Below are 23,080 nucleotides of genomic sequence, written 5' to 3' on the forward strand. Positions count from 1 at the left end.
GGTCACACCAGTCCCCGATGTTACGGATCACAAAATTGATGCAGTGAAGTGTTTTGATGCATTTTCAAGTTGACCATAATAAGACAGTCTCTTCGCATGTTTTACCAACTGTAACATCCAAGTCTGCATGTCAGATATCTGAGTTTAGCCATTTTCCTGGGGGTAGAAAACTCCCATCAGACCACATCTCAGTTTAGTGGTGTTGAGTTTGGTAAGCATGCTAGTCTACGGACCATCAGGAACTGTCTAGTAGAAGTACTCACATCAGTCCTTTCCAAGTCATGAAGAACAAGTATTTCAACACAAAATTGCTTGAAAACAGAACAAAGCAAGAAAAGCTACCACCCAAGACAATCTGAGAAGGAAACCTTGTATATTTTTTGCAGTAATGCTCTATAAAGGTTGTCTTTTTCTAGTAGTGCAGCCATCCTTGCAAGACCACACCTCATTCACCTTATTACACACACCTTTATCAATTCAAGGGCCACATAAGGCAATTTCTAAGGTATATTTTAATTGCCTTGCTATGATACCAGAAACAAAAGTTATGTAGGGAGTCCAAAGGAACCAGGGCTATTTTGGGGTTATCCTCTGATTCAGAAACAATTAAAAATGCTGCATTTAAGAAAACTGAAAATTCAGATTCACAAATGCAGCAATAGATCACAAAATTAAAGCCTCAGCCTATCTTAAGGATAGGTTCTTCTTCAATTAATACCTGAGCACTCAAAAAATAACTCTATCATTCCTTCCTTTTTAAAGAAAGGGGACTAATTTAGGAGAAGCAGAAGAGTTCACCTAAAACACTGCTTGCAGATCCAATGTTTTTCTCACCTTTTGCCATGAATTCTGTTATAATATAAATAGGCTCTTCTTTGGTCACTACAGCATAAAGCCTAACGAGCTTATCATGCTGAAGTGTTTTCATAAGATTGGCTTCTTCCAGGAAGGCTTGCACGGACATTGTTCCAGGCTTCAAGGTCTTCACAGCTACTTTCGTACTATTGTGATAGTAACCTACAAAGAGGGAATACAATCAGTGCACTTGAAGTCACTCTGCACCACACAGCACCCCACTAGCAGGAATTTGTAAAGCAGGTGATGTTAGATTCCAGGAATAGCTAAGAGTCTGAAAGCAAGTGCCAGATGTAGCACAAATGCTAAATTCCTTTTTATTTTGCAACTGATACAACATTGCAGTGAAAAATGATCCATTCCCTATATTTAGAAATCAGTTATCTCAAAAAAAAAAAAAAAGCAAGCAAGTGATCTGACTTCATACAAAGTTTTCATTCACAAGTAGCGCATAAAAACTTGTCAAGACATGTTTTAATGAGAGTCCACTTAAATTTTCTCAGAATCCAATAGCGTCCAAGGACTGACTGCAAGATTCTGGAGTATCTTTAAATCCCATGACTTTTTGCTATTTTATGCATGCCAGTCTCATGCTTCTAATCCTTTCCGTAACCCTCAGTGCTCAAAATGGAGCATTACGGGAAAGTGCAATCAAACAAGTGTTCTTGTGACCAACAAGGATACGCTGCCAGGACTGCAATCCTGCAGTGTTCAGCACAAGATTTAAAATGTGATAACTTCTTATCACATAGCTCATGACAAAAGTGAAGGAGACTGTGGCTGTGGTTCATTTGTTTATCAAACCTTCTAATGTAATAGTCTAGTTACAAAAAAAGTAGAGAATAATTTTCTGATTTTCCCAAGCATTAAATAAATGTTAAAATAGTATTAAAAATAGAGTAGCAAGCACTGATACTAAAGTTTATCTCATGAAGTCATTTAATTTGAGAAATAAAAGAAATAGAGAGAAAGAAAGAGATAGTGATATAAATGTAACTTTTGTACCCCGTCATACCCATTGCAACATTGCAGAAATATTTCTCAGAAGAGGTAAAACTTTCATGACTCAATGATATAGACTCATCGCCTTATGCAGCAACAATGCAGACTATCACCACCTCCAAACTGGAATCTACCGCTTCCTTATACTATCATCCTAACAAAAGAAATCAGTGGCAAAGCAAGGACCTAGTTCTCAGATCTTAAGTGATTGCTCTAACCACTGCATCTTCTTTTTTTTTAAAGAAGAATCATCACCTGAGAAAAGCCACTATGTCAATCACAAAATATTCACCTGCACAATTATTAAATCCATTTTTCCAAACATGGTCAGGTCAAAGCATAACATAGACATTTCTCTAAATTACCTAACAGTAAAAAATTACAGCTACAGGTCAAATCTGCTGTTAAAGCTCAGGCATATATTTATATCTATTAGAGAAAAAGATATAAAATATGTTTCTTTCTGCTTAAGAATCAGAAAGTTTATTTCTATCATTTCTACTATTCCATCCCATACTCTAAAACAGAGCATGATTTCCACTCCCAATTTGTTGAAGTCTCTACTGAACATACTAATCAATATCATTATTTCTGTGAAGCAATTATGAGCAACACACCATTAGCTATGTAACAATATTTTACATTCACTACAGAAATCTATCAAACTAGGGTCTTACTTACAGAAACTCGGCTTTACTGCAATGCCTCAGTGACACTGAGGTTTTCTGCTGTAAAAAAGTCTACTCTGACCCTCTGGTCATAATATACAAAGCAAATAGCTGGTGAGAGCACTAGCAATAATTGATCTTGATTACTTCTATGTTCATTTATTAAATCAGGTATTGGCAGGGATGGGACACCAAAACCCTGAGGAAAGGCGGTCATGAACTCTATGAGCACGCACAAAAAAGTGGACCTTAAGAGCTTGGCAAAACTGGAATTTGTCACCTTTCCCACTCACATTATCAGCAAAACCAGTGTTAGCTTTGTTTGGGCTGGACCTAGAGCAGGCAGCATCTTTTTAGTATGCATCTGTACCACTCCAGCCCAACAAAGTCCTAGTCCTCATGCCAGGTCACCTATCACTGCTATGAGAACATCTGTGGTAGTGCCCCAAAAGATAATCTGCTTTGCAGGCAGACTCTTACTGTTCAGGTAAGGAACTGCAGCCTTTGTTCAGGTGGAGAGAAAACTGATGACCTCAAAGAGCTTTAGTGACAGCAAATTTAAGGCTTAATCTGCATCACAGAAGGATTCCAGTAATGTGCTGGGAGCTGTGGGAAGGGGTGGCTATGGCATCATCCCCCAGCTTCCTACAGTGCCTGGGGCTCTGAACTATTCACTAACACCTGCCTTGGCTGAACTGAGCCCGACTCTGAGTGCAGACCCAGTGCTTGCTGTGTCACAGTATTGCTTGCCATATCATATGAATGAACTACGGTCTGCTGAATGAACTTAGGACTGCTACCTAAATATGAATTCAAGAAGATAGATAAACAATGAAATTCTTGCTTAGATCTAGAACATCTGACATAAAATTCAGATTTTTTGCAACTAACATTCAGCTCATCTATGTGTTGTCAAATTTCTTTTCTAATACCAATGAGATGTACCAGTAAGTTTTCTTGGTTCATTTTAGATGTCTTTTATTGTAACAAAAGGATTTCTGTGATACGATTTACTCTGTTTTTTTCTAATAGCTGCAAAAGAAAATACACCTTCAAAACAAATATTACTAATATTCTAATTCAGAGGTTATTGAATAAGAGAATCTTTTACACCTGAAATGCAAGCAAGATGTGCCTCATTAATAAAATACACTATAATGGCTGCATTTGCCTTGTTAACTTTCCTCTTAGCCCTGCTTGAGAATTCTCTTCATGGATTATTGATACCACAGAGCATCATGATTCACTTCATATCAGTGCACACTAGGAACAAAAATGCATAAAACATAGACCCTGCTCTTGCAGTGCTGTTCTGTTTCATCACATCACCAAAGTAGTTGCCCAGATGCACTGAACTCCATGGTCTAAAAACCTTTCATACCATGGCAGGAAGTGAGTTTCTCTGCAGTTTCAGCTTCTGTTAAAAATCAAATGTGAAGCAAGCAGTAGCAATGTTCTTCTCTACATCTTAGAATAGAATCCTCAAAAAAATTTAGTGTTTCAGGTATCTATCTTGGAGCTGATTACTATTATTTTAACAGAGAAGTATCTTGGACACCCAGGTTGTCCTCAGATTCTTGCACAAGATTAATCAGGCCAAGCTGTGATATGAACTTACAACAGACAATAACGAAGTTGAGCCTACCATTTCTGACCAGATCTCTAGGTCTAAAGATGAACAACTTTGTGAACAAGCCTACGACATGCAGTTTTCTCCTTCCTCTGCTTTTGCAGTAATTCCCTGCAGCATATACTGGAAACAACTTGTTTGGGCTACAGAAGTATGACACTATTAAAAGAAAGATTATATCTCAGGCGGTTACTGTTGCAGGGGAGACCAGGGAAGAGACTGAGAACAGCAGTTTCTCTGCATCCTATTGCAGGTCAGCACTTCACTTCTTCACCAACTACAGCCATCACGCAGCTGAAGAACAGAACAACACAACAACAGTAGCTCCATCTCTTGCTCATCTCCATACAGCCCATTAAATAGGAAGGCACAGAGCGGAGGCTGAAGCTTTCTAACCACTTCCATGGTGCAGTGCATAAAATGTGAGCACAGTTCTGCCATGTTGTTTTCATCTATTGTGTCAGCACAGCTGATGCCCAAATTGCACACTTAAACACTAACTTGATAGCCTAAAAACAGAAAGTCTTTATAAAATGCATAAAATTGCACATAACTGTAATGAAGAAATTGCACTTGCAGTGATAAACAATATGAGAAATTGGTAGCAAGTTTTCTCAGTGTAAAAGGAACTCTTCAGAAGTGGAGGAGATTCAGCTTCCCACTCCATAGGTGACAAAGATTCTCTGCACGGGTCATACAGGAACACAGCCAAGTGCTTCGGGCTTGTTTTTTGTTCCTAGAGTTTTCTTAGTCGTCCCACAGTATAAGCTCCAAAATGTTCACGAAGAAGATATCAACGTGGAAGCCCAGAAAGTACTTATGGACATACTAAAAAGAAAATACTATAAAAGATACGCTTTCCTATCTTCACATTGCAGTAACAGTATTATCTCTATATTCCCATGTCTCACAGAATCACAGAAGGGTTCAGGTTGGAAGGGGCCTCTGGAAGGTACCAGGGTCTAACACACCCAATCAAGCTGGTTGTCCAGGACTGTGTCAAGTTGGCTTTTGATTCTCTTCAAGGATGGAGACACCACAGCCTCTCTGGGCAACCTATGCCAGTGCTTGGTCACTCAATGAAAAAGGGTTTCCTGATGTTCAAAGGGAGCCTCCTGTGTTTCAGTTTGTGCCCTTTGCTTCTGGTCTTGTCACTGGGCACCACTGAGAAGAGCCTGGCTCAGTCCTCTCTGCATACTGCCTTCAGCTATTTACATACATTGATAAGATCCCCAAGCCTTTTCAAGGCTGAATAGTCTCAGGTCTCTCAGCCTTTCCTCAAGAGAGAGGTGCTCCAGTCCTTTCATAATCTTTGTGACCCTTTGCCACAAAGGTCTAGTAGCTCTACATCTTTCTTTACTAGGAAGCACAGTTCCTCTGAGTGGGACACTGTTCCCTCTGAAACCACAATTCTAAGTGTCCTTTATCAAGAAGAAATTTATTTAGTAATTAAACCATGGGATAGTATTGCTCTTTAATTCACACTACAGCTGAAAAATAATTTTGCTGTATGTGAGGTGGTAGCACAACAACCGGCTCTCTAGTCAGGACAGCGTAACAACTAGGTTGTTTCTCAGTACCTTTGCATACCTCCCAATGTCCCTGGTTGATCATTACAATACACAGTGTTTGCTGACACCCTGCACCACATAGCTGACCTAATGTTCGCTTTCCAGTTTGAACTTCCTTGGTTCTAGTATTAACCATGCTACTGATTTGAGTAGACTTGTGCCATGCAAATCATCTTCTTTTGCTTCAGAAAGGAAGCAGAGAAGAGGAAACACAGTGATAGCTTTTACAGTACATTAATTTTTCTCACAGTGCAGCATTTCAGACACAGGGGTTAGGCCCAATTTAGATGTTAAAATAATGACACAAACAAGAGGAAACATCTTGAACCAGAAACACCCTTTTAAAGTTTTATTCCTTTGTGCATAATTAGTCACTTCCCAAAATGATCTATGTCTTCAAGTAGTTGATTACCTCCTACCAAAAGTCTTCCACAGTATTTCAGTGTCAGTTGAACATTTCTGGTCCTGATTTATTAAACAGAAATAACTGCACAATGACTGACACTTGTCCTGACTAATATCTAAACTGTCATTCATGTATATCATAGCTAGAGGGTTTCTTAAGCCTTTTCTCATGAAGGCAGATAAAAGGCTGAATTTGGCTATATTATTCTATAGTGATGTGTTGCCTGCATTTTTATATGATTTATACCAAAAGATTACACCTATGACTGAACTAGAGCTTTCTGAATGACGCTGTAGTTGTGTGTATAATTTGCTACTCAAACAGCACCAATCTGTGCTTTGCTTTTCTAAATGAGAGCATCTCTTCAAAGCAGTGACATTCCTGCCAGACTGACCCACTCTTATGGGTCATCAGAGACCCTTTCATAGCTTTGTGTCTTCTAGCAAGCTTTGGGATACACTCTTAAGTTGCTCAGAAATACTTTACCTATAGAATCTTACACCTTAAAATTAATAATAATCACCTTCATCTCATCTATTACTATTATAACTGAAACAATTTTATTCCAATTTAAATATAACATCCAAAAAAGAGATTCAAGGAAAGGCTAATGACAGAATGATTTGGCCTTAAAAAACATCCTAATGAAGACTTCGGGAGGAAGGTATAGTTTACCCCAAACAAGACGGTAAATGGTAAAAAGTGTGTAAGTAATGAATAGCACACAGAACATGCAATACAGAAGCCAAAAGAATACTCAGATGTCAGAAGAGGCAGCATTTCAAAAGCAAGACGATTAAACCATTTTCACTATGCCTATGTGACACTGGACATAGACCCTTGCCAAAGGAAGTCATCAAGGCTGAGAAAATATTGCTTGTAAGCCAACAAAGATAATTATTTAGGTGATAATAATTAATGCTATCATTTTTTGCTGTGTATATATTAACATTTACAACTTGTAAGTCTTATGACAGTTTTATTATTGGGAACTTGCATGATAATTCAAGGTAGAGGGTGTTCAACCTCTAGTCTTCTTACTACATAAGTCACCTACTTTCCAAGCAGACACTGGCAGACAATACGCTTGGGTCAAGTCTGCTTTCTTTTTTCACCCAGTCTGGCAGCCCCATGCACTACATCACAGCATCTTCTTTATGAAGATACAATGAAATCTCAATAGGCAATTCACTAAAAGACATTGTTTCTTTTTATTTCATGTTCTTTAACACTTTCTGATTTGAAGCAAAGTTCTGAGAGACCCATCAATTTTGAGACTTGGGAGCCACATCTTACTATAACCTTCTATTTCCCCCACAAAACCCTACCAAAAAAACCTTATTGTCTTTAACCTTCTAAATTACAGTGCTCACTCACTAGTTTTTCCCTGTAAAAGACTCCAAAAGGATTTATTCCACTTATTTGTCAGGTATCTACCCTCTTTTACAAACCCTCTCTCCTCACAAGAAGACATATTCTGGACCTAATTTGGCTGTTTTACAAGTATATCAGACCAGGTTCATGTCCACTACATTTCTGAATGACTCTGAAATGACACTTCTTTCAGAGTTTAATACTTATTTCAAAAGAATAAACTTACCCATCCAGACTTCTCCAAACTGACCAGCTCCAAGTTTCTTCACTAATTTAATCGATTCCCGTGGAATTTCCCACGCATCTTTATCCCATGGTTTTTGAGGCTTGGGACTAATACAAGCTTTTTCCAGCTTTCTACATAAACCATCTGATTGCTCTGGTTTTCAAAGAAAAAAAAAAGAAAATACAAAATACATTACACTTCTGTGAGTCATGACTTGAGACAAACATCTCTTAATTATAGGTGTGCACTACCTCAAATAATGCCAAAATAATCGGATGCTGTGATTAGAATGTAGCCTTCCTGGTGCTTTCACATAATTTTAAGTGCCTCTGATCTGAAATTTGGTTTTCAGAGACAAATTTAATAAAGAAATATCACATGCATCTGGTTACTGGCAGATTATTAAGGGGTTTTAGTACAATTGGTACCAAATAAATACAATATCAGATCTGATTACTAACAGTATGTTGGTTAAGATCCACACTGGAGTCAGGCTTGGGACCTGTATTCTGAATTTGTCATTAAATTTTCTTGCAACATGGTTTCAGACAGATGTGCATGCAAGCCTAAGTAGGTCAACCTTATTTTTTCTCCAGACACTGACCAGCTACAACTTTTATATAAATGTTGAATAATTCTCAGGTTTTCCAGCTGTGCCAAAGAACTAGCACACATATCTAACAACTCTGAAAAATTTCATGGCCAAGTCCTCAGAATGGTTTTGAAAAATAACTATGTAATTTTATGTCCTATTTTTTTTTCTTTTCTGTCTTCCCAATTACAAGACCAAAAAAACCTGTATTTTGGAGCTATCCACTAGGAGATCATGCAGAATTAAAAGCCAGTTTTGCAGTAAAACATAGGTAGAAACTTGTCCCTCCCCTCTCCCCACTCTTTTTTTAAATAAATGTATACATTCTGTGTGGGTGTAATTTTCTTTCTTTGAAGTCTATGGAATTTTACTTCCTTCAAAATGCCATTAAAAATTATTAAAAAAATACATTTATAGGAAAAATAAAAACGATTTCACACTCAACACTAGGTACAAGATGACATTCACAAGTCTATATGTATTTCTGCTAATTGTCAATAAGAATTTACTCTTAAATACAGAATTAATTTACTTAAATAGAAGGCAATTCTTACTACAGCTTCACATCATTATAACTTTGATGAGATGCTTTATAAAGCTAGTCTTTATTTCACAATGGTATGCCACAGGACAGACAGCATTAGGTCTGATTATGATAACAACATTACTTGGGTTCCAATCAGTTTTACTTTATCTTCGATAACATGCATGCCTGAGTTATTTAGGAAAAATAAAAAAAAAAAGATGAAAAGCTTTGAAACAAAAGAAGAAAGCATTTATTTTCCATCCCAGGAAATAATGGCTGCATTCTATTGAGTAATTCATTAATTGTTTTAACTTACTTTGATAATGTTTGATCATATCATTGATGTTGGGAAAAGTTATTCTTGGAGAGATGTAAAATCCTCCATTGTCTAGACTCCTGATTTTGTAGTGCTTAATAACATCGCCATGCTGTGGATCATAGTCTCTTATGGAGAGAGAATAGCTGCCTGTGGATAAAGAAGAAATTATCATTAACAGATAGAAAAGTCTACAGTGCCCACACATATACAGTTGAGCTTAACAAAATCACCATTTTGCCTGGTTTTGTTTTTACTCCCTTATTTCCTCAAAAAGCATTTTGCAATCAACAGGAGGAGGTTAGCCCATAGCCGGTCCTGAACCGGTCACCAAAATGCTTACAGTGACACTTTCTTTTTCAATCTTACTCAACAAACTCAGGAGTTCCATATTCTAGGCAGCTCCACATTCAATGCCCAGTTTTGCGGAAAGTCCCCCAGCTTGGCTGGGAAATCAAGACCGGGGCTGTCACACTACTCAGACAGAAGCTGAAAATCAGAGATCAGCATTTCAAAAAAGGAACACCCTGGTTGTTGTGGGCCAACTAACAAAAGGATAGTTTGGAGATGGCTTGAGGCATACAGGAGGAAGAGCATATCTGTTAGTCCTAGGGAGTCTAACATCAGCTGGGATTTAAGCTGGGGTAGGAGAGCATCTACCCTTAGCTACAGCGCTCTTCCTTTCTTCTACTTGCACAATTCTTGTTCATTTTCAAAGGATAAGAAACCACCCCTTTATCTCTCCTCACACACAGATCCAGTGACAGTGGGGGTACTTTGCCTCGCTCTAAGTAGAATTTAGGAGTCTTCCTTTGAAAACTTCATTTAGGAGTCTTCATCTGAGAGCACAGAAACAATGATATAGGCCCATTACAGAGCTACATCTAATCAAGAACCTGCAGTATGGGGGCCAAAAAAAGCCACCCTGTGGAGTGGACAGACACATGATCTGCTGAAGGGCTTCATGTGTCTTCCTCTGGAGGATGCAGTGTTACAGCATTCAGTTGGAACATCCAGTCAGACTGCTGTCAGAGTCCAGAGGCTTCCTATGTTCTTTCCAAAGTCCCAGCTGAAGAGCCTGGAAAATTCACTAAGCTTTTCAGCGCAAAGCGCTCTGCCTACAGCACAAAACTTTACCCAAAAGCTTTTTGGACAGAATCACACTACACTGTAGAAGTGAAAACCCTCATTATGCAGTAACTATAATTTAAACTTGCAGCAATGGATGCAGACTGGAAGACTATAGAATGCAGCAACCACTATTACAGTAAAGAGTCTTTCAATAGAGGAGTTATAAACATTAAGTCAAGAAAAGATGGCACTTCATCCATTCCTGCTTCTTGTCACTGTAATCACACTTTTTTTCCCCCCATCTCAGCTTTGGGTGTTATTCTCTTCTCTATTTTCCTGGTGGTTTTCTCATCCTTCTCACTCCTACAGAACTGCAGAAAATTCACACAATAGGACACACTGTGACTTCTCCACATCCAGCGCCACTTGATGCCATTTTTTGTGAAGACTGACTGTGTGTTTTTAACTCTATATCAATTCCAAAGTAACCCACCCCAAAGCCTACCTTTTAATGTTTCACTTTCTCTGATAAGGAAAGCTCCAGGACCATTTCCAGGAGCCAGGAGTAATCTTTCAGCATCTTTTCGGGTTATGTCTTTGAAGAACCATCTGAAAAGTATTTCAAAGAGTTACAACCGTTTCTCTCCCCATCCACAAAGGATACACCACCAGGGTGAAGAAGTTAGCCAGTATTTAGAGCCTGGGAGAACTTACTCTTCTGTTTCCAGGGTGTTTACTTTAGCCACATAGTTACTGGGAATGAAGCCTTCTTTCCTTGTCGTGAGAGATTTTGCTCTCCACCATTCTCCCAGCCTGAAAAACAGAAACAGTAGTAGTATTCACAATGAAAAATAAGATATATTGTTATTTAGGTTATAGTGTGTTGAGAGCTCTGCCCGTGCTGGAGAGAGAAGCATAATCTTTCCTGTAAACTCAAGCTGTCTGAGAAGCCATTGGCTCCACTGGATCAACGTTGGTCGCTGTTACTGAGGGCAGCTGTCAAGTCAGAGAACTACAGACCCATAGAACAGTCTGGGATGGAGGGGACCTTTAAGATCCTCTGGTTGCAACTCCCCTGAAATGGGCAGGGACACCTTCCACTACAGCAGGTTGCTCAAAGTCCCATTCAACTTGGCACAACTCCACATGCATTTGTATTATCATATATAAGGGAGCTCACTTACCATTCATAGACCTATGTTATGAGTAGGATAGCAAGACATTATAGAGGGAATTAGGTAAACCCAAAGAAAATCTACAATACAACCAGTACTGTCACACTTACTCCTCAATAACTTTCAATTTTTCTCCTTTTTTGAAGGACAAGTCCTCTTCATGAATGCCATCATAGGGATACAAAGCTACTACAATGACTCCATGCTCCTCTGTGTCTAGAAAAGTAGAAAGACAAAGGAATGTTCACATCATTTTGCAGGCTGACATGGGCATAGCATGCAGTTGTAAGATTTCTATAAAAACGTACCTTCACTGACAAACCTCTGTCCTGGTAATAGCTGTGCTTCTGGATTTGCCTACAACAAAATATGTCTTTAATTAAGCAGTTTTAGATCTTTATGATGATCTTAAATTACATAGTATTCACTTGCTTTGGTATCATCTTACATGTCTTACATTAAGAGGAAATGCTCCAGTATTTCCCCACCATTCTTCAAAAGCAAACTACAATATAAAAGTATAGTAAGTCGCCACTAGATTTTAAATTGAGCAGCTCAGACCTCATGAAGATGGGCCACAAGCTGTGGGGATGAAGTTTACAGCTTTGGGACTTCTGCTGAAGAGGCTTTAGGTAGGGCACTTTAACAAGACAGTTATTACCATGTAGCTGTCATGCTAGAGAACTACAAGCATGGTTATGTCACTGGAAGTGTGCAAGAAAAAAAAAAAGGGTAATCAAAAAAAAAATGGTAGTTTGTATTGTGTGTACATTGACTGAGAGCATGCTGAGTTCACTGTGTCAGCTGGTGAGAGAGGAGAGAAGGGTGCCACTCACACCTGAAGAGACTATGGTCCCTTAACAAGGGCAGTCAGGAGACACGGTTTCCTCAGCACGGTAGAGAAGGTGGGGAAAAATAGGTACCAGTCAATCTGAAAATTAGCAAACCCACTTGGTACCCAGTGGTATTCCCCATCCCAGCACCCTTCTTTTCCAATACCAGCACACATGAAGGTACCCTTATCCTGTTCCTCCCACAGCACAGCTCTGCTCCCTTCACCACTGCACCCTCTCCTCCCATCCTTACCTACACACCTCACGCAAGGTCAAGTAGTGGACTTCAGCGAGTAAAAGGAAAGTTAACCAGAGGTGGTAAACTATTGCCCGTGATTACTTCAGCCTCTAAGTATAATAATCAGCACCTGGATCCCACAGCTATTAAAATCCCAACACTGATGCTTTTTAAAACGGTTCTAAACTATTGCAGGTTTTTTACATTCATCTAGCAGTCTTCTACAGTCATAGTTATATCTATATCAAACATTGCCAAGGATTACTGTTTTCGTGCAAAAAATATGACAAACATAAAGTAGCAAATCATCAAGTTTTAATTTTTATTTCCCTAAGTACTTATTCATCGAGGGTGAACTGCACAACTCCAAAAGCCCAATTGTGGATTAATGATCATTTGAATTTTTCCATGCACATGTTTTGGATTGAAATTTAAGTTATGCCAGTCATGCTTTGATCTTGCTACAGGAATTCTCCCCTGAGACTATCTACTTACTGGCCTTTGCTGTTTATTGGACGTTGGATCCCTCACATAAATAGTTCGTTCAGTTTTACGTACTGGTTGATTCTTCAAATCTAGCCCATCTCCATGCAGATTCTCTTTCCTTTTTGATTTTATACATCCCATATTTCCTGTTGGAATAAAAAAGGTATTAAACAAAATCATTATGCCATAAACCAAGCCCTTTCCCATGAAATCATTTGGGCTACATAGCAAAAACATGCTTCCTTCTCATACACAATAGTTCATGGGAAGGACAACTGAAGGTTAGGCACACATGCTGAAAGCTCTTTTCAGTTGCAAAGGAAAGCAATTACTTCTTGTCTCAATCCACATATGAAGTAAATAGTTATTTACCATTTCCACATTTTCAGTTTTATTGTATTTTCTCTTCAGTCTACCCTCCCCTGACAAAACCCATTGTATCTTTCTGATACTTCTCTGAGCTTTGGAATAGATACAACAAAAACACAATTACTGTAGTGGCAACTTTTATCTGTATGTTTTAAAGAAAAGACTGCTTTGGAAAACATAGGAAGAAATTCCAATCCAAATTATGAACACTGCAGCTGGATCTAGCAATGCTTGTATCTCCCCACTTCATTTTGCAGACGCCAGTCTAGCAGGGAGCTCTGTTTGTTTCAAATCCCCACTCTCACATGAAGCTGATGACTTGTGCAGTCCCAGCTCCATGGCAGACAAACTGATATTGTGACGTTCAGTAATGAATCTCCTTGTTCACACGCGCCAGTTACAGCAGTCTGAAATAGTCGATGTGTATATCAGTGATGGCAAATCACAAGTATTTCTTTTCCAATACAATTTAGAAGGATAATCCTTCTCTCAGGATCTGCATCCATGCTAAATCAGATGAGATACAGCTGTTAGCATCTGCATGACTGGAACCCGATTCCTGATCCCATGATGTAATTACACAGTACTTCAGCAAGCATATATACAACATTATTTCTACATTCCTCCCTCAGAGGAGAGTAATTATACTTACTCTTCAAAGAATCCACTACGAATGCTTTTTAAACCTCTTCTTCCTTCCTCTCTCCCTCCTTTCAGGTCACTGCTCTAATGCTAGGTTCACAGTCACATTTTCCCTTGCAGGCACACAGTCATACTCCCCCTTGCCCTAATTAATCTTTAAAGCCAGTTCTTTGAACAACATAAAACTTAAAATAAGAGCTCAGTGCAAATATGGGCTCAAGTAAACAAACAGTGACTAAAACACAGCTGGAGAAGCTAAAGCAGATTGTAACACCCCATACTACATCTCACTTTTACCTTCATCTCTCAGATAAAAAATATAGAGAAACAGGTAAAGTAGTAGTATAGGTACCCACTTGCAGATACAACTGTTTCAATGGGATGGTGCCTTACACATCCTGCAAGTAGGAACATTAACCAGATTGGTGTGAGTTCTTATTAAGACTTGTGCTTTTGTAACAATATTGATGATAATCACAATCCTAACTGACTATACCAATAAACCAAGGCAACAAGCAGTCCCACATGGCAAGTCTCAACTTCCCATATCACCTTTATTCAATCTCCCATCCTTCAATTGAGGAAGCACCATATAATGACAGATGCACTGACATATCCACAGAATGTTTTCTTCTAAACATGAGAGGAAGGTAGTTCCTTTCCTACCATTTCTGCAAATTATCTGTCACCTATTGCCCACAAACCTTGGATTTGGTGGATAAGGTTTCAGCAGTGATGCAGTGAACTGTGATATTGGTTTAAAAGCACCATTAGAACCCACTGCGCCCCTTCTCGTCTTCACTCGAAATAAAAATAAAAGGAATCCTACAGAAAATCAATAGGCAGAGAATACAGTTTCCTCTTCTTGACTGTTAGCATTTCAGTGTTACCATACTTATCTAAAGACACTGGGGGGCATCTTCAGCCAGAATCTTCCCTTAGTATCTTTAATGCTTAATTTTAGTTTGTGAAAACACCCACTGGGAGAGTTTTCCAAATTCTCAGCTCCACATGGGTTGTTTTGAAATACTGAGAAGGATTTTTTATTTATTTTATTTATTTATAACTGTAAGTATATTGATGACTCTTGTTCTGTTGTTAATGGTTCATAGGAAATTTCTGTACACCCAGAGGCAGACTGGTGTTTGCAAACTCACCCTAGACATCAGGAAGCCCAGTGTTTAATTACCTGCTGTATCTGCAAGATCAGGTATTTATCCACCTAAAGGCTAACCTTTTTGCTCTTGAATAGTTCTGCTTCTACAGAACAAACAGCTAAAGCGGAGGACATAAGGTAATTTGATCTAAGTTGTCAGCCAAAAAGCCCTTTCCTATTCCTGTAAGAAAGCTGAACATATCTTTAAAGACTGCATTGTGCTCAGTGCTGGTGTAGACCCAGAGAGAAGCATTTTTACTCAGATTTTTTTCTGCAGCTTAAAGCACACAAACTTAAGACTGCTGTGAGGCTGTGCTGATAAGCTCAAGGTTATCATTTGTTCATGAGAGTAACAATAACAGATCTGTCATGCCTATGTGCAGGTGCTTCATAAGCACACAGAAGTCTACTTGATGTCACGTGAAATCACACAAATACAGTATGTGAGATAACATATGTGATGGCTTCCAACAAAGAGAAGATCCTGAGCCTCATCATGAAGCACTGTTTTTAATGGCTTCTTTTCCTCATAGAGATGATACTCCACAGTCCTCAGAGAATTTAGCTAGTTCTGCATTAGCAAATAGCCCCAACAGTTAATGCTGAAGCCCATAGCTGGTTCAATGGGGCCTACTGTACCCTTACTAAAGTATAGTCCCAAGGACTGAACATTAAGTAGGAGCAAGTTGATATCAAGGGTTTACCTAAAGGTAACCTCCTAAAGCACTGCCTATTCTAAACAAGTATAGGCAGGCAATGGAGACAAAGCACAAACAGAGTTGAAAAATAGTTTCTAAGCAGTCAAAACTGGATCAATGAGGACACGTTCTTTTGATAGTGTGAAACAAAACACTTTGGAACTCTTCAAAGGCCACAGGATTTTATATTTCTGTACATGCTAGACCTTTGTAAAGCGATGCGCACCGGGTTCCAGACTGCACATCCAAAATTCTGTTCGATTAGTCCTACACCCGAAGCAAATGTAACTGTACTGGTTTCAAAAGCCTCACTGCCCAGTTCACCTGCAGTGACAGATGTATTTGTTTCCAGCACAGTATGATACATTTTTACACTGAAATCTGATCTGGGCCTTTTCCAGGTTTTTGAGAGTGGTATCAATGTAAAGATTCATAGGGCTACTATGAAGAGCAGACACTGATCGGAGAGTTTCAGTCAACACCCACTGTAAATATTCAAAATTCAGAATATTATATCATTGCCAAAGTTATCTTTCTAAACATTCTACCCTAGCAAATTACCCATACAAAAAAAGAAACCCTGAAATATAAAATCTGTTTGCAGTGTACATCTATCTGAGCTTATACAGTAGTCATAAGAAAAATCTGAAGGGGGGGAGTACATTCATGCATAAATAAAATATTTCACTTGGTGTAAAATGTTCATTTGCATAGCGCTCTGTTGCCATATCACAAGGAGCATCAAGGAAGTGTTTTGTGCAGATATATAAAGAGACAGAGAATACAGTAAGCAAAGAGCAATACAGACAGCACAGCATCATCATAAATAAAAGTACGTTATTGTTCGTCAGAGACAAAAATAATTTAGACAACAGAGAAAATGCTGTCAGTCCCTACTCAGATGTTTCCCATTCCAACACTTTTGCAATACAGGAGACACTACTTTTCATCCCTGCTTTTCATTTATTGCCCTGTCCACACAACTAGACATGAAAGATAAACACTGAATTAAAAGAAACTCTACTTAACACAGCTGCTAATCTTTATAAACAGATATCTAAAAAAGTAACAGCTTCTCTTCTAACAAAGAGCATACTGTATTTCATGGCTAAAAGGTAAAGACAAGTACTTGGGTCAACAGCTGCAGCATGGCAACAAGTATCTAAGTTGAGGCACACTTCAAAAAGCCCCAGGGGTATCCATAAGCACCATCATGCAGAGCCTCTGCAGCAGGTTGTTCCACAGACATCGATTCTGATGTCTACAAGACATTTACTTGGAATTTTCCCTCTGAATGCCCTATTTCATCTTGCTACAGCAACACACGAGTCATATTTCCAAAATGGATCACAGGGAGCAGAAGTCAGAAGTGAAACATTTTTCCAGGGTTAAAAGCTGCTGTCTGTCTCCAGAATATTCTTGTTTTACCAGCCTTTTTCTACATTAGCACCATGTAATGTGTCTAAAGCCACAATACTTTCTACTGCAAGTAGTCAAGGTTCATGTGACCATCCCCTGTCCATCCACCATCAGCAGCATTTGAGGTTTCATTTCCTCCTGGCAGTTACCCTTTACATCATCTACAAAGGTGATCTCATTTTTCGTTTTGTTTATGGTCACAACCATTCTCTTCCTTGTGATTCTGTTACATATATAGTATATATGTTGTACATTAGAAATAATTTCCTAAAAATCCACCTGACATGTCTGGCCTTTTCTTGATTGAAATCATCTCTTCATTAAAATGATTCTCAAATCCTCACAGATTATACTTTGGCTTTTCCAATAATAAAGTAACTTTTAAAATAATTAGAAGTACAACACTGAGTATACAAGGAACTCTATTTATCAAATAAACATCTGTTCAAAAGGTGAATAATTATATATCTAAACATGAATTCTCTGCATGGCTTAGGCTTTTATCGGCTATATACATGTGTTATTTTAACAGGTACATACATTTGTATTCAACTGAATATGAAGACTAAACTCTTCATTTAAACCACAAATTTCTTATGCACAAGAACAAGAAAAAAATTAATCAAGACCCCCAACTTACTCTGAGTCTTGAATGTTGCTCTATATTTAAACTTCTGAACCAAAGAACAGGAAGCAATACTTTACACCTATATATATAAAAAACTGTTAACACACATGGAGCTTTAAAGCAGTTTAGAGAGCAAAGGAGTAAATAGTTTTATTTTTAATACTTTTTTCAAAAATTGAAAATAATATATTTGCTCTCCTTTGTTTTAGATGTTTCATTCTGGCCTTTAATGCCAGTTAGTTTGCTGCTACTTCACAAGTTATAAAGTCAGAGGTAACATAGTGATGCCTTCATCAGATCTAAACAACTGAGCATATGAAACTGAGCATATGAGACTTCTCTGCAATTCCCTCAAGGTCAAAGCAGAAGTGTCTCAAAGTCAGTGATCAACTTAGATTAAAACTGCTTGGGAGGAAGAATCATAAGCCCACTCTGCTCAGGGACACAAAAACCTGCTTTCTCAGAAGCCCATCCAGCTTTCTACATCACTTAATCAAGTGCTCAAGTTTACTATTCCATGAAAAAAAAGGGAAAAATCTTAAATTTAAGGAATTCATTTATCTTCCCTGTTACTGCTGACCTCCACTTTATATTGATCTTCTTCCACACCATCTGTAGCACCCAAGTGTTGCACGATCTTCTATACCTCTGTTACTGGACTATGAGAAGGACTATCTCTGAGTGGCCTGTGAAACCTGGGTTAATTTTGACCTATCATCATATGGCAAAGCAACTGCCAAGTTGCCAACAGAGGAGTTTAACTTGAGGTGGTAGAGCTCAGAAAAGGCTGATCAGTACTGCTCTACACATATTTGCGCCAGTGAAGATTTGCTACTAGACTGGAGTGAGAATAAGAGCGACAAAAATAAATTATCTGTGGTTGGCAGTAAAGTGAAAGAACCAAAATGGAGAGTAACTGAACTGAAGTAGATTCCTATTCCTATTGCATGTCTCAAAAATTATTAGTTTTGCCTCTGTTCGGTTTTATTCTTTTACCTGCAATTCACCACATATATATAAAAAATATGTGTGTATATATATATATTTATTTAATAATACAATACAGTATTATCTATAGGTACAAATTTAAATTTTACTGTAAGACCTGATTGTCTGGTAACTTTCATCTAACTAGACTCATGCAAATACAGAAATCCCGGGTCAGCTTTCATTTTGGGCATGTTTCACTTCCCACATCTTGTTTTGGCACTTGAGACCAGCTAGGGGAACTTAAGCAGTTTGTTCTTCCCTTGCCTTTCTGCTAAATGGTTATCTGCGTCTCATTCAATCCTTGCCTTGTGTATTTTAATATCTTTTTAAATTTAGCTTATTTTCTGTAGGTCTGGATCATATCATCTCTATGTCTCCCAAACAGAATTTAGCCCTTATATGATACACATATACATGGCATACACAGACACACACACACAGAGACATGGGCACAAATCACCATGTGCTCCCTGCAATGTATATAAAAAGGAGCATGAATAACCTGAATCTACTCAGTGTTTAACTAGGACAGACTTGTCCTGTGTGGACTGTCATTGCTCCTGTGATGTGAGGAGCACTAGCCCAGGTGACAGCATTTTTAAAAAAGGAATAATAATGAGGAATTCTTTTAACTGCTTCAATCTTTTTTTGTGGAAAAGGTGAGACAAAGCTAAAATAATATTTTGACATACATATCTATATAAACAGGCAAATAAGAGAAATAAGTAGTGTAACCAACACTACTGTAGTGGAAAAGTCTGCAACAAGCATGTTACTGTAGAATTTCTTCAAACTTAGTCTCATTTAAGTCAAACACTGCAAAGGTGCATATCTATCAGAGCAAGATCACATAGCTATCTAGTTTATGACCCATGATCAGAGCAAAAGGGTCAAAATTACTTTCTGGGAAAGGCAGACCTGTTCTGAGCAATGCAATCACATCATACAAGCTCAGAAGTGAGTTTACCACGCTCTGTTTTTAGTGAGGTTAATGGGCGGTGGTGCAGAAGAACAAAATATTATTGCTGAAAGGTTTCAGAACCTCATTCCACTTGGCTTAGAAACTGTCTCATAATTCCCAGTCTTAAGCACATTTTGGGAACAATAACGGCATTTAGCCCTTCATCCTCTTGGGAGATTGAGAAGAAGTCACATCTTTTTCAGCCTCTTCTCTAGGCTTTAAAGACCAAACCCTATCAGTCTTTTCCACTTCCACTGATTATCCTAGCAGCCCTTCTCTACATCTGTTCCACTTTGAACTCATTCCTCTAAGAACAAGAGGCTGGAGCTGGCCAGGTGTTCCAAGATGACTTTCAGCAATGCCTTGAAGCAAATAGTATTATTACTTCTTCCATCTACAGAAATACATTACCAAGATGCATATATATTCCAGAAATTACTTTATTATTTTCACACTTTCATCACACTAGCCTTTTATAAACATTTGGTGATCCAATAAGACATCCAGGTTTGTCTCATTTTTCATAATGGCGAACTGTTGTCACAGCAGACTTTCATATCTCCAGTGGCATTACCTTACACTCTGATATTAAATTTCTCCCCGTTATTTTGCCAGACTATTTGTTCTGCACAATATTCTCAGCCACCTGTGTGTTTCTAATGCCTCTTAATATCACAAGGGGACCCTTATTTTTTCATTGCAAATGAAAGTATTTTAGAAAAGTCTCAGTGTAATGCTAATGTAACAGGTAACAGACAGTGGTCCTGCCAAGAGTTTGGGGAAGTGCAGCAGACAGGAACCACAACCCTGTTGAGCTCCTTTCACAGTTTCTTCCTTAGCAATTGTGACCAAGACAAATTCTACTTTGGCCATGCTATCTCAGATTAATTTTTATGCTTTCCTATAGCAGTCACGGAAAGTATCATCCTATCACCTTCATGCTCCCAAACACTTGCATTCCTACTACAGTTATAAATCCATCACATTTCTACTTCCTCTGCAACACTCAGTTTTAAGCCCTGCACCAGTATTTCTTCTCCTCCTCTTCAGAGCCCTGATTCACATTAATGCACAAATATCTCAGTCCAATTAAACCAATCTGGGTTAGCAGACATCTTTCTTGAATCAATTACCAAGCTGACTACTGTTCTCATTGAAATTCTCATCACCACGTCCTCCACCCTTCGGTGACCTGTTTTCCTTTCCAACATTTGCCTTCATATTGAAATCTGGGGTTAGGACTCTGCAACATTCATAATTCAAGTCCATTTCCTAATTTAAATACTTCTAAAATAAGAATTCAAGTTACAACAGGGCAAAAAGGTGTGCTGCCATACAACGATAGTGGAAGTGGACTGTGCATTAGAATCATAGAATGGTTTGGGTTGGAAAGGACCTTAAAGATCATCTAGTTCCAAGCCCCCTGCTGTGAGCAAGGATACCTTCCACAAGACCAGGTTACTTGGAGCCCTGTCCAACCTGGACTAGAACACTTCCAGGGATGGGGCATCCACAGCTTCACTGGGCAACCCAGTGCCTCACCACTCTCACAGTAAAGAATTTCTTCCTAATATCTAATCTAAACCTACTCTCTTTCAGTTTGAATCCATTTCCCCTTGTCCTGTTACCACATGCTCTTGTAAAAAGTCCCTCTCCAGCTCTCTTGGAGGCTCCTTTTAGATACTGGAAGGCTGCTCCAAGGTCTCCCCGGAGCCTTCTCTTCTCTAGGCTGAACAACCCCACCTCAGCCTGTCTTCATAGGAGAGGTCATTCAGCAGAAATCCCCCAACAGTTGACGTAAGAACAGTTGACAAAAGAACATAAGGAAACTTTTGGTCAGATAAGATATCTGGATTTGCAGTACTCATGCTGTATTGATGTGTTTCTGGGATAGGCAGAGCCATTCTGAGCAGCACAGTTGGATCATAATGAAAATCTTTTCTCCTATACTGTACCTTTTTGTTTTATTTTGTTTTTACTTACTAGACCAGGTTCTTTAGTGATGCAAGAACCAACATTAATTGGCATATTACTATACTAAATGGCAAATAACTGACTTAAGTTATCATATCTCAAACTTCGAAGTGTGAAGTGATCCAATACAGCTATATAGAAATGAGGTGTGGTCAGGGGAGGTTTACAGATTATGTACTTCTCTGCACAGCCTTTGTAACAGGAGTGCTTTGGTAAAACTTACTGTATCAGTCAAAGTAAACATTTTTCTAAATTCAAGTGACACTAATCCACTTTCCAACCTTTGCCTGTCTTGCCTTCAAGTGTCCAGGGAGAGGATAAGTTTATTCAGTGCTCAGATAAATGATACACAACATTTGTTGGAACTCATAAATGACAGCATAACACATATAATAAATATCAACATAGTTGATGACACAAAAGGTAGCTCTAACAGGGATGGGGAGTTTGACCAAGAAAGCAGCATCCTCTACTTTTCTGTAAATCCATTACAGTTTTGTCTAGATTAGTTAAAAGCTTGGTTTCATGCAGGAATAATGGCAGTGGTTAAAAAAAAAAGGTATAATAATGTGAAAATGCTTTCAGAAGGATGAAAACAAACTTCTGAAACAAAACATTACACTGAAATGAAACCAAATTTGTACAAATTACTGATTCTTGTTTATTCGATTTAAGAAAAAAAAGACCAAAACACAAGAAAGTTAGTTCACACAAGACTGTAATTTTGTTAACATTGTATAATAGACTTTATATATTATAAAAATGTTTCAGATTCATGTAGTCAGTATTTTTGGCATTAATTTTAAAACAAGACTTACATTAAACTAACATCTGTTTTCTGACCTTATAATACTCTCTTCATTTTATTACAATCATTTGCCTCAACTGCATCCTCCAGAATTTTGAATCAATATCAACAATGAATTAATTCACTTTGCCAGCCCTCAGGCAACCACATCTTCCATTTCCTCAGCTTTTTTCCACTGCACTATATCTTTTGAAGATAGGGGAAAAGGTCAAATAACATCTTAGTTTGACCTAACAGAATAAATACCTCTATTCCAAATTCTTGGAAAGGATCATATGACATGGAACAGAAAAACTGTACCAATATGTTAACCAACTTAAAGCGAAGGTTCCCAAAATACTTTAAAGACTTAAAAGTGTCATGCAAACTATAAGTAAAAATGTCATTTTCTTGACTCGTAAAAACACTCAGTAATGACAAACAGCAGCTCCATATAATCAAATATGCATTTCCAAAAGAGAATTTG

At 38.3% G+C, this 23,080-nt stretch overlaps 1 protein-coding gene across 3 annotated transcripts in view; it reads right to left on the minus strand.

Annotated features, from left to right (window-relative positions):
- Nucleotides 1–23,080, minus strand: part of LYN (LYN proto-oncogene, Src family tyrosine kinase) — a 51,717-nt gene that overhangs the window by 16,708 nt on the left and 11,929 nt on the right. For 2 of the 3 annotated variants that reach the window (XM_027749048.2, XM_027749049.2), the window contains exons 2-9: nucleotides 12,979–13,115; nucleotides 11,721–11,769; nucleotides 11,523–11,628; nucleotides 10,952–11,050; nucleotides 10,743–10,846; nucleotides 9,167–9,316; nucleotides 7,733–7,885; nucleotides 835–1,017 (exon numbers count right to left, since the gene is read on the minus strand). In XM_027749048.2, coding sequence (XP_027604849.1) covers nucleotides 835–1,017; nucleotides 7,733–7,885; nucleotides 9,167–9,316; nucleotides 10,743–10,846; nucleotides 10,952–11,050; nucleotides 11,523–11,628; nucleotides 11,721–11,769; nucleotides 12,979–13,110 — 976 coding nt within the window. In that variant the 5' untranslated portion in view covers nucleotides 13,111–13,115. The remainder of the gene's footprint in view (nucleotides 1–834; nucleotides 1,018–7,732; nucleotides 7,886–9,166; nucleotides 9,317–10,742; nucleotides 10,847–10,951; nucleotides 11,051–11,522; nucleotides 11,629–11,720; nucleotides 11,770–12,978; nucleotides 13,116–23,080) is intronic. The other variant, XM_027749051.2, reaches the window with a different exon arrangement.

The sequence above is a fragment of the Pipra filicauda genome, unplaced genomic scaffold (genome assembly GCF_003945595.2).
Source record: "Pipra filicauda isolate LSUMZ 115617 unplaced genomic scaffold, ASM394559v2 scaffold81_size6448238_pilon, whole genome shotgun sequence".
NCBI classification, from domain to species: Eukaryota; Metazoa; Chordata; class Aves; order Passeriformes; family Pipridae; genus Pipra; species Pipra filicauda.